At 57.2% G+C, this 12,493-nt stretch overlaps 1 protein-coding gene across 1 annotated transcript in view; it reads right to left on the bottom strand.

Annotated features, from left to right (window-relative positions):
• The window catches only part of CFAP46 (cilia and flagella associated protein 46), a 114,598-nt gene extending 103,999 nt beyond the window's left edge, over positions 1-10,599 (bottom strand). The window contains 9 exon segments of the mRNA XM_055245020.2: positions 50-149; positions 3,201-3,311; positions 4,679-4,773; positions 5,263-5,386; positions 6,305-6,469; positions 8,669-8,733; positions 9,264-9,395; positions 9,654-9,778; positions 10,107-10,599. Coding sequence (XP_055100995.2) covers positions 50-149; positions 3,201-3,311; positions 4,679-4,773; positions 5,263-5,386; positions 6,305-6,469; positions 8,669-8,733; positions 9,264-9,395; positions 9,654-9,778; positions 10,107-10,599 — 1,410 coding nt within the window.
• Between the last annotated feature and the right edge of the window lie 1,894 nt (positions 10,600-12,493).

The following is a 12,493-nucleotide window of genomic DNA, read 5'->3' as shown; positions in this document are numbered from 1 at the left end:
TGGTGAGCAGCGCCTCATCCCCAGGCAGCAGTGTCATGAAGCCACTTACTTTGCTTTCCATCTTCTTCAGGTCTGAGAGGCAGGCAGAGGAGATCTCCATGCATTTCAAGGTCAAGGAAAAACGCGCCAATTCAAAAAGGAAAAGCATCCTGCAAACAAACAAACCAGCCAGCACCGGCTCAATGCGGGGGGGACAGGAAATATGGCTGCATGGGAGAATCCATGTCCCCCGTTCAAGCAGAGGCAGGAAATAAAGATAGGATAGGAAATAAATAAAATTAAATTAATTAGTAGAACAGAAGCCCTGTGGGGAGGCCCCAGCAGGGCTTCAAGCTACAGCATCAGAGCCCAGCAGGCTCCCGAGGCCAGCACAGTTGTGGAGGCCACCCAGGGCCATGTCCCTACTGGACACCCTGCTCCTCCCTCTCCAGGCTTCAGGTCATGTGCAGAACCCAGGGGAAGCACAGGGATGATGACATGTGTATTCAAAGCCATCACGTTGCACAGCAGCTCAGACCCACATCTACAGCTGAGCGAGGCCAGAGGCCATGCAGGGAAGAGGCAGGCTCCTCTTCACACAGAGCCTGGGCCTCCCCACACTCCCCACACAGAGCCTGGGCCTCCCTCCTCTCCACACAGAGCCTGGGCCTCCCTCCTCTCCACACAGAGCCTGGGCCTTCCCCACACTCCGCACACAGAGCCTGGGCCTCCCTCCTCTCCACACAGAGCCTGGGCCTTCCTCCTCCCCACACAGCTCTTGGGGCTTCGTCCTCCCCACGCAGAGCCTGGGCCTCCCCACACTCCCCACACAGAGCCCTGCCTTCCTACCATGCAACAAGCACGTAGGCGCGGCGCCAACCGCACCTGCAGTCACCAATCAGGCTCTCTGTAGAAACCGAGAGGCTGAGGCTAACATTTGTATCCACGCACAAGGACCCACAGTGCTCCAGACAACTTCAAGAAAGGGCACAGCGGGTGCCCTCAGCTCTCCACTCTAAGGCTTCCTGTTGAGCTGCAGGGATCAGGATCACGCTCCTCGGGTGGAGATTAGGCCAGGGTTTCCCTCCGGGACGCCTCTCTTCCAGGAGCCTGTCCCATTGTGTCCCTGCAGCCATCCACAGTGTCTCCACACATTGCCAAATGTCCCCGAGGAGCAGGTCTACATGTCTTCTGCCGTTTCCCGGGGAGTAATCACAGTCTTACTGGAATACAATTGGCGGCTGCTGGCAGCGACCCAACTCGGCCCTCAGTGTGGTGTGACCATCCTCCCTGCATCCCTGGGCAGCTGTGGGCAGGAGGCTGCTTTTGGGGTGGAGTGCGGATGCTTCTCCACCCCTTGTCCCTGCCTACCTCCTCCTCCCCCTGCTCTGCTGTTGGGCCCTATCAGGTCCTGGCAGGCCTGGCATCACAACACTGGCCTCTCTGTCCTACCTGGGCTCCAGCGCACAGGCCTGCTGGGCAGGTCGGGAAGAGAGAATCCATAAAAGTGCCTGAGAATGCCGCCTGTGGATAGACCTCAGAACAGGGCTATTTACACTGGTCCCAAGACCTCTCGTCGGACTACCTGGCCACAGAAGGGGATGCTCAGCCAGGGCCACAGCCACGCTCGGCCGGACTTCAGTTAGAACAACTTGGAGGGTGTGATGGAAGACGTAAACTCCTTCCAGAACAATGTATCCACACACATCCCCATGTACACATGCACTCATACCCCTCCCGAAAACAGACCCACCAGCGGGCTGGCCCTGTGCCCCTCCAGCCACCCCGCGGTCCTGGGGCCCCTCCTTCGAGGAGCCCACAGCTGAGTAGCGGAGACTTCAATGTTGGGCAGGTGCCACCTCCCTGCTGAGACCACAAACACGCTGGCGTCTGGCGCCCCTCTCTAGTGCTGATGTAGCAAAGCTGTCCCACCAGGACTGAGGACTGAACCCACAGGAACCGAGTCCTCCCAGCACCCCTGTGAGCTTGGGGGCCCCTTCCCCAGTCCAGCCTCGAGAAGAGACCCCAGACCAGTCAACACTGTGGCTGCTGCTGTGCCCAGGTTCCCGTCCCACAGACACGGCGAGGTCATGGATCTGTGCCCGAGTTCCCGCCCTGCAGGCACGGCGAGGTCACGGACCCGCACTCAGGTTCCCGTCCCGCAGGCACGGCAAGGTCACGGACCCGCGCCCGGGTTCCCGTCCCGCAGACAAGGTGAGGTCACGGACCCGCGCCCGGGTTCCTGTCCCGCAGACAAGGCAAGGTCATGGACCCGCACCCGGGTTCCCGTCCCGCAGGCACGGTGAGGTCATGGATCTGTGCCTGGGTTCCCGTCCTGCAGGCACGGCGAGGTCACGGACCGGCGCCCGGGTTCCCGTCCCGCAGACAAGGTGAGGTCACGGACCCGCGCCCGGGTTCCTGTCCCGCAGACAAGGCGAGGTCATGGACCCGCACCCGGGTTCCGGACCCGCACCCGGGTTCCCGTCCCGCAGGCACGGTGAGGTCATGGACCTGTGCTGTTTCAAGCTGCTAAGTTTGTGGGTACTTGTTACGCAGCTGCAGATAACTAATACACCTTCTCTGTTAATTTCCCATGGCCACCAGAAAACCAAACAGATAATTTCAGCCGCCCATATCAACAGGCTTTACCTGTTTCCCATTCTCTTAAAAAATATACACAGTGCTACTAAGGAGGTGACAAAATCGCTTCAGGGGCAGGGGACAAACCCCCCCACCCACCCCGTGCCCACGAAGGCAAAACCAGCCAGCGCTTTCCACGTGCTTCTGCAAGCCTCGGGCTCAGCCTCCTGCTTCCAGGATACCAGCCCAGGACTTATCCCAAACTCTCAACAGCGCCTGGAGGATTCGAGAAAGCACAGAATCCAAACAAACCAGCCTGAAAAAGGCTCCAGAGAAACCTGTGTTCTCCCACCCACGAAACGCCACAGCCACCAGAACCGTCAGAAGTGCCACAGTGACCTAACCATCCATATGCCTACAAACTAAATTCATGTTAAAAAGTAGAGTATGAAAGTGTTCGCAAAACAGTGCAAATCTCAGGCCACAAAAGACCAGAGAGGACCTTTAAAACCTCCACGATGGCTGGCTTTTGCAAAGGTGGTCCTGGTGGCTTATTTTACATTTCTTCACATTTTTCAGTGCCTGCTAAATTTTGTACGATGATTATGAAGATGTGATGCTGGAAAAACACAAACACTTACTTTTCTTCTCTGATGGAAGGAAAGCGCTGGTGGTTGTAATGACCTAAGTGTCTGTAGGCCTCCCTCAGAATGGCACTGACGTCACCTGGTAAATCATTTTGCTCCGCTTTTCTAGAAATAATTCAGAGAGTAATTCACCACAAGATCTTGTCAGATTTATTCAAATTCTCCTAAGAGAAACTCTGCATGTATGAAATTGTGTTTCCCACTGAAGAGGAAACCGAAAATAACCCCTCCTGCTTTCTCTCCTCAAATTCCTGAGATGACTTTTCACCCCTTCCAGTCCTCCTTCCCTCCATGCCCAGCCTTCCTACAAGGCTGGAATAGAAACACTAGACGAGACATGCCCAGACCCCTCACCAGAGCCAGCACCCCACATAGGAGCCAAACACGGGAAATGTGGGGCAATCTCTGCTCAACGGTGATAGGACCTGGGCCAGCATTGCTCTCTCACAGGGATGCTGCCCATAGGAGACAAATACCTCAGATCGCCTCACAGACCTCAGCACCCAAACCCACTGCGATCTCCTCACTCCCCTCACATCCAAACACACTGCGATCTCCTCACTCCCCTCACATCCAAACACACTGAGATCTCCTCACTCCCCTCACATCCAAACACACAGAGATCTCCTCACTCCCCTCACATCCAAACACACTGAGATCTCCTCACTCCCCTCACATCCAAACACACTGCGATCTCCTCACTCCCCTTCAGCATCCAAACATACTGCAATCTCCTCACTCCCCTTCAGCATACAAACACACCGAGATCTCCTCACTCCCCTCGGCACCCAAACATAATGCGATCTCCTCACTCCCCTTCAGCATCCAAACACACCGAGATCTCCTCACTCCCCTCGGCACCCAAACACACCGCGATCTCCTCACTCCCCTCAGCATCCAAACACACCGAGATCTCCTCACTCCCCTCGGCACCCAAACACACTGAGATCTCCTCACTCCCCTCTGAGATCTCCTCACTCCCCTCAGCACCCAAACATACTGCGATCTCCTCACTCCCCTTCAGCATCCAAACACACTGCAATCTCCTCACTCCCCTCGGCATCCAAACACACCGAGATCTCCTCACTCCCCTCGGCACCCAAACACACTGAGATCTCCTCACTCCCCTCAGCACCCAAACACACTGCGATCTCCTCACTCCCCTCGGCACCCAAACACACTGCGATCTCCTATAAGCTCTTTCTGCACTTGGCTTAAAGCCGCCCTCTCCCTTCTGTGGCCTCACTGGCATCTCCTCCGTGCTGGGAGGGAGGCAGGGCCAGGAGTTGGGGCTGGCCTTCAGATCCCCACACCCTGAGGCCTCCCAGGCTCCTACTGTCCAGCCCCACTCACTGCAACTCCACACTCACAGGACCCTGGACACAGGACCTCCCCCCATGGAGGGGACAGAGCTCTCCCAAGCCCAGCACTTGTGAAGCTCAGTATTTGCTCTCCCTCCCAGAACGACTTACGCCTTTAGCATATTAATATAGAAAGTGACTGACAGGCTAATGGAATTTTTCTTTTCTTCCTTTAACTGAAGTTCGTCCATTAGTTCATGACGAACCTGTCATAAAATGGAACAGATTATTAATCTGGATATAAACAATTAGGTAGAGGTTCAGATTTTGTGTCTAGATTTTATTTTCTCATTAATTTTGTATCTAGCTTTTCAGATACAACTTAAGCTGATTCCGCATATGTCAAAATGAATTGCTGATGAATGCTTTTGGTACATATTCTTGTAGTAATTACTTGTATCTTTGTGAATTTTCTATTAACTTTAAAAAAATTCAAAGCTATTACAAAGGAAATATTTAAAGAGCGACGATAAAGGCAAAAGACTCTGTTTTGTTTTCAAAATGTTACAGTTCTATACATCTTCACATTGGATGAACTGCTATTTTTTAATATGTTTATATATTTTTGTTCATGTATGTATGCATATAGATTTTTATATCTCTCAGCAAACTTATGTAATTTCTATGCAGTTTTCTGAACAATGACTTTTAAGAAAATTACTTCTTACGTCTCTATTTCTAATACACTGATTTACCATGACGGAGAATATCTGCCGGTATTTCTGCGGCACGTGAGACTTAATGAACGGAGCTGCGGTGGAGCAGAACCTGGCAGCCTCCTCCTTTCTTCCGGCTTGCAGATAACACTCCAGAAGTTCCCTGGATAATAGAAACACACCACTGGTCAACCTGGTTGAAACTGTTTTCTCCTGTCTAATAACCAGGTTATTAAACCATTACATATTTTGTGTTTCACAAACTTTAAAAGCTACCCTGGGGTCAGCTTCTTCAGCCAGAACCAGGCTGTGTGGCTCACCAGGAAGGGCCAGCAGGCACTGGACAGCTCATTACCGCTAGCACGGGGCATTTTGAAATGAAAGATCTGTATTGATCTTCAAAGGTTCCCCAAACGGCCATATAGCAGGTAACCAACACCTGCAGGCTGTGGGCTCGGTGCCGAGGGGAGCCACTCAGGAGCTGGCACAGCTGGGATCCTCACTGGGGACATCCACCCGTCCCCAGCCTGCACAGAGAGCTCCACGGACACAGAGAGGCTCGGACCCGTTTCCTTTCCGCCGCCCGGCACAGTGACCGAGGCATTGGTGACAGCCTGTGCAGTGACCCCTCAGGGCTGAGACCCAGCAAGGCCGGCCTGCCCCGTGCTGCCCCATCTTCCTCGCAGGGCCGCCTGGGCTCTGGATGTGCTGACTCTGCTTAGTTTTATGCTGTTAAAACGTCTACTGCATGAACATTTTAAGAACTAAGATTTTAAAACCGTGAGCCAGGCTGCGTGGTGCAGGGTCACATCTGCTTTGCTGTGAGTCTAAACACAGTATCTTGTTCTGTTGTCATAACCTCATAACCAGGGCACGGCAAATGTCATCTATAGATTTTGGAAATGACCTTCGGACAAGACACACAGAAACGTGTGACTGGGAGAGAACGCACATGGAGTGTGCCCCAATGATGCGGAACTCCCGTCCCCCCCCCCGGAGAAGGGGTGGTGGCCTCAGAGCCGGAGGGTGGCCCACTGGGAAGCCACGGAGCCACGGAGAGGGCACGGCGAGCTCAACTCACAGCATCAGCTCGGCACGCCACTCCTTGTCTTCCTCCTCAGTCTGACTCAGCACGTTTACGATTTGGGAAAGGCTGGGGATCAGATGGTGACGATATCCAGGCCTGAGGAATGGCCTCGCCATCTGCCAGTAGAGGACTGATGCATTGTACACCAAAAAGTAATACCTGCGGCACGGGCAGAGGAAGCGGAGAGCGCAGTCAAAGCCCAGCCGGCCCAAGCTGCAGAACCAAGAGGCCACTGTATCTCCGGAAACCCTCCCAGGAGAGGCCTCAGGTCCTCTCCAGCAGATGGCAGCAGCCCCATCTGAGAAGCTTTGGCCCAGCCTGCAGGAGCACCAGGATGCAGAGCCCTTCCCTGGGACAGCCTTCGGCGGCCCTGCGTCCAACGTGCCATGGTTCCAGCGCAGGCTCCCGAGTCCAGACCAGGGCCTTCTTCATCAATCATTCCACAAACTGATCGGCCCCTCCCATGGAAACACACCACTGAGCAAGGCCTCCTCTGGCTCTCAAGGGATAGACAGGAATGGGCAAGGACGGAGGGAATCAAGGAAGGCTTGCTGGAGGAGATTACATGCCTGCTGTGACCTGAAAGATGTCAGGAGGCAGCCAAGACAGTAGTAGAGGAAAAGAAGGTCAGGCAGATGGAGAAGGGAGGAACCTTCGGGAAACAAAGCTCCTGTCTGCCAGCCTAGAGTGTGAGGTGGAGGAGGGTGGGCTGGAAGAGTGAGCAGAGACCCCTCTTAGGGGTCTGAGCCTCTCCCTGGGCAGCAGGGAGCCATTGCAGGGACTGAAGTCAGGGAATCGGGCCCATCTGCCCTTCTCACTCTAGGGCCACTCCACAGCGAGGTAGGCCAGCTCTGCCCTGTAAGGCCTGCATGCCTGGTGGTCCTGGGCCGGCCACCAGGTGGACCAGCACTGCTCAATGCCCAGGTGGGAGGACACCAGGATGGCTGTGGCAAGCTCACTCCTCTGAGTTTACTCACAGCCACCACGTGACCCCAGGACAGGACTCATCCTGTTTCCAGGTTTTCAGGAGGAGCGGAGGTGTGGGGTGTCCTGACCACAGTCACGCCTGCCTGAGTCAGAGGGGTCGTCATGGGACTCCAGCGGCCTGCTGCGTCTCCCTGAGTGCTGCATCTCGAAAGGAACCCAGCTCCTCCTTGTAAGTGGCTCTCCTCAAATTCCCACTGTGGCCTCCACATGCCCGTGGTCGGGCTCAGTCTCCTGTCCCACTGCCACTGCCCTGGATGAGCCAGCGCTGCCCTCTCTCCCCACACAACCAGGCCCCTTCCCAAAGATGGTCCTGACCTCTGGCAAGGCTATGTCACCCCCTGGCCCGTCCACGGTGCCCCTGAGGGCCCTGGAGTGGAACAGCCTCCTTCCCATGGTACCCACCACTCCCACGTCACAGCTCCCTCAGAAACACCCCTTGTCTTTAGAACCTGTGGCTTGAGGTGGGGCCTCCCCATCCCCGTCCCCATGCAGGGAGGATCTGTGGGGCTGGACCCTACATCCCCAGCACTTGCAACAGGGTGTGACCAGAGAGGGAAACCAGCAGACACGCAGGCCGATGTGGGTAGAACGGACCAGGGAACCCACAGCTTCTATTTAAATATCCTCCAAACATTGTATCCTATTTGAATATGTGATATATATTCAAACAAATATGCTTGAAACTGTCAGACTTGCACAAAACTGATTTGAATAGGATATGAATCAGTTTTGTGCAAGCTTAACAGTTTCAAGCGTATTTGTTTTTGTGCAGAAAGCACTGATTTTGTAGAAAGTTGCTGGAGTCGCCTCCGCGGGGACAGCTGCCTTGGCCAAGTTGTCCGCTAGGGGGCAGCAAAGGCACGCTGGGCCGAAGAAGGAACCGCGGGGAAGGAGCAGGGCGCCCTGGGGGTGACCCGGGGAGGCCCTGGAGAAAACAGACTCTTTTTTTTTTTTTTTTTTTTCTTTTTTCTTGAGATAGAGTCTCGCTGTCATCGAGGCTGGAGTTCAGTGGCGTGATCTGGACTCACTGCAACCTCTGCCTCCTGAGTTCAAGTGATTCTCCTGCCTCAGCCTCCCCAGTAGTTGGGATTATAGGCGTGTGCCACCACGCCCGGCAGAAAACAGACTCTTCACAGCCATCTAAAATCACGAAAACCGCCGAGTGCGGAAGAGGCTGTGAATCGGAATTCTGCATGAATGTGGACTAGGCCACACGGTAATGAGACGAGGGAGTGATCACATGTGCATGAAAATCACAAACCACAGATGAGGGGAAAACCCACAGTTCAAATAAATACACCCACTTGGTAAGTTCTGGCTCTTAAGTCTTTCACCCGGTCCATGAGAAAAGGCCACTTCAATTTCACCTACCTCGGTTCTCCTTTGGCAAAGTTAATGGCCTTCATGTACTGAGTCACGCAATTTTCAAATTCCTCCTAAGGCAACGTAAAGAAGCACAATTAGACCGAAACACTGACCCCTGCTCATTGCCCCATCTGCAGATGCTACGGCTCCCTCATGGTTGGCCTGGTACCCCGCGTGTGTCACCTGTGTATCCACAGGTGACGGTGTGGCAGACACAGCCTGAGTGTCGTGGCAAGGTCCTGGACCTGCACCCAGGTTCCCGTCCCGCAGACACAGTGAGGCATCACAAACCGCAGTGCCTGTGCTCCAGCACGCCCGCCCCACCCCAGCTCCCCTCTGCCCACTCAGGGCAGCTGCAGGCGCAGATGCCACAGAGACCACGCTGCTATGAGGCAAAGGTCCAGGGGTCCTGCATGTCAGATACCACTACTTGAGCAAAAAGCATGAACAGGAAATGGTGCAAGTTTCGTGTCACTCTGGAAAGGAATTCCTTCACTCTACTACCCTAAGAAAGATTTTAAGCCTGGTCTAGCCTGGCATTGCTCTGGAGGTGGGGTGAAAATTGAACTGGTGGGGAGAAGGGGCACAGGACGCCTCTCACCAGGTTTTCTGCCGACTTCGGGGCACACATCTGGGCCCTGCACAGGTGCGCTCGGCCCAGAAACTGGGTGATGGGCGCCTTCACCTTGAAGTACATTTGGATGCAGTCCTCACTCACCTCTGGCTGCCGCATCTGCAGGAGAACCCCACCACGGAAGATCACAGCCCCGGAGGGGTGGCCTCCCTGCCCAGAAGCACCACGGGGCCGCTTTCAGAACAGGCCCCGAGCACAGGTGGAGCCCGTTTCCAGCCCCCATCCTCCATCCTGGCCCCCTGACTGCCTGGCCAGGAGCTGCCTCTCCCCAGCCCCACTCTGCATCCACAACACACCCCGAGGCCCTCCCTCTCCCTGTCAAGGCTGCCCTGACCGAGGATCCCGGGAACTAGTTACCTTAAGGGCCTGCTCTGCACACAGAACAAACAGGTCTGGGCTGAAGCTCTCTGAGGGGTCCAACTCCGATTTCCCCAGGTTGGCCGATTTGATCAACTCATAGGCCTTCTTCAAGGACGCAGCATCTGTCCCATACGGGTGGTTAAGGTTTGGTCACCGGGCTGGGAGAAGTGAGCCCGGCAACGCAATCCCGAAGGCCCCAGGCAGCCGCCTCAGGCCCCCGGCAGCCGCCTCAGGCCCCCGGGCCACAGCCACCGTCAAAACCAGCCGCAGCCAGGGAGCAGCGGTGTGGGCGCCTTCCTAGAAGGGCGCCTTCCTGTACGTTTGCTCTGGTCTGACGATCGGGAGTTGGGGGCTCCGGCTGTGGCCCTCAAGGGGTCACCCATTGGGCGGGCTGGGATGAGAGGGTCCGGGGCCTCCCCGGGGCGGGGGTCGTGGCGGGCCTGGGGTCACCTTGCTGGCTCTCGGCGCGGGCCAGCTCCTGCGTGATGACCAGGTCCATGGCGCCGGCGCCCGGCTCGTCCGCCCTCTCCGGGGTCCGCGGTGCGTCCCGCTTCCCACGGTCGGTTGGGTTCTCCAGCCTGGAGGACCCGGCCACGGTTGCCTGGAGACCGAAAGGGACGCGGACGCGCGGGCTACGGGTCGGCGGCGGGGCCACACTTCGGGGAAGGCGAACAACGCCGCGCTCCCCCTCCTCCCCCCACAGCTCCGCGGGAACGAGGACACCAGCGCAGCGACCCCCGGCGAGGGACGGGAAGAAGAAAGGGGAGGGAAGGCGGCGGGGGAGGGCGGCGTGGGGGGGCGCCGGGGGGTCCGCGCGGGCCTCCTCTCCCCACTCAGGGCCCCTGTGTGCCTGGGTTCTGGTCCTGGCCCCGGGCTCACCCTCCACCTTCCCCGGGAACTTCTGAACTGCATCCTTCGCGCCTGCGCTCGTCCGCTCATTCATTCAACCATTCACCCAGTCAGTCAGTCAGTCAGTCGTTCCTTCATTCTTTCGTTCTTTCATTCATTCCGTCATTACTTTAACAGGCGGTGATTTGCCCCTGCCACGGTCCTGGAAGTGCAGCGGGCACAGAAAGTCGCGCAGAGGAAATGCGGGCTGCGGGCCTGGAGGCGAGCTGAGACCTGGCAGCGGGGAGTGGCCGAGGTGAGAGGAGCAGACGCAGAGCCCCGGCCCCCACGGAGCAGGGAGCAGCGCAGTCACCTGCCCCGCGGGGCTCCCCACCTCCCAGCCGGGGCTGCTCTCCGGGCGGGGTCCGGACAGCACCTACTGTGTCCGGAATTGGTGGGTTCTTGGTCTCACTGACTTCAAGAATGAAGCCGTGGACCCTCGCGGTGAGTGTTACAGCTCTTAAGGCGGTGCTTCTGGAGTTGTTCTTTCCTCCCAGTGGGCTCATGGTCTCGCTGGCTTCAGGAGTGAAGCTGCAGACCTTCGCGGTGAGTGTTACAGCTCATAAAAGCAGTGTGGACCCAAAGAGTGAGCAGTAGCAAGATTTATTGCAAAGAGTGAAAGAACAAAGCTTCCACAGTGTGGAAGGGGACCCGAGCGGGTTACCACTGCTGTCTCGGGCAGCCTGCTTTTATTCTCTTATATGGCCCCACCCACGTCCTGCTGATTGGTAGAGCCGAGTGGTCTGTTTTGACAGGGCGCTGATTGGTGCGTTTACAATCCCTGAGCTAGACATAAAGGTTCTCCACGTCCCCATCAGATCAGTTAGATACAGAGTATGGACACAAAGGTTCTCCAAGGCCCCACCAGAGCAGCCAGACACAGTGTCGATTGGTGCATTCACAGACCCTGAGCTAGACACGGTGCTGATTGGTGTGTTTACAATCCCTGAGCTAGACATAAAGGTTCTCCACGTCTCCACCAGACTCAGGAGCCCAGCTGGCTTCACCCAGTGGATCCTGCACCGGGGCTGCAGGTGGAGCTGCCTGCCGGTCCCGCTCCGTGCTCCCGCACTCCTCAGCCCTTGGGTGGTCGATGGGACTGGGCGCCGTGGAGCAGGGGGTGGCGCTCGTCCGGGAGGCTCGGGCCGCACAGGAGGCTCAGGCATGGCGGGCTGCAGGTCCCGAGCCCTGCCTGGCGGGAAGGCAGCTAAGGTCCGGTGAGAAATGGAGCGCAGCGCCGGTGGGCTGGCACTGCTGGGGGACCCAGTACACCCTCTGCAGCTGCTGGCCCGGGTGCTAAGTCCCTCATTGCCCAGGGCCGGCAGGGCCGGCTAGCTGCTCCGAGTGCAGGGCCCGCCAAGCCCACGCCCACCCGGAACTCCAGCTGGCCCGCAAGCGCCGCGCGCAGCCCCGGTTCCCACTGGCGCCTCTCCCTCCACACCTCCCTGCAAGCTGAGGGAGCCGGCTCCGGCCTTGGCCAGCCCAGAAAGGGGCTCCCAAAGTGCAGCGGTGGGCCGAAGGGCTCCTCAAGTGCCGCCAAAGTGGGAGCCCAGGCAGAGAAGGCACCGAGAGCGAGTGAGGGCTGTGAGGACTGCCAGCATGCTGTCACCTCTCACTACGACCAACCCGAATTGGAGGTTTGGCGGGGCACGCAGCTCCAGCGCCGGGAAGCCGGAGCCACTGAAGGACTTGGGTCGGCCTGGGGCGGGGAGGGTCCGGGACTCACCCCGGGGGTGGGCACGCTCAGGGAGCTCTAGGGGAGGCCCACCTGGGAGAGGACCCCCTGGGAGAGTGGAATTCCACCCGGGAGAGGCCCACCTGGGAGAGTGGAATTCCATCCAGCAGAGGCCCACCTAGGAGAGTGGAATTCCATCCAGCAGAGGCCCACCTGGGAAAGGACCCCCCAGAGAGTGGAATTCCACCCGGGAGGGGCCCACCTGGGAGAGGCC

Source organism: Symphalangus syndactylus, chromosome 2 (assembly GCF_028878055.3).
Source record: "Symphalangus syndactylus isolate Jambi chromosome 2, NHGRI_mSymSyn1-v2.1_pri, whole genome shotgun sequence".
Classification (NCBI taxonomy): Eukaryota; Metazoa; Chordata; class Mammalia; order Primates; family Hylobatidae; genus Symphalangus; species Symphalangus syndactylus.
This window is presented reverse-complemented; position numbering and strand designations above follow the sequence as displayed.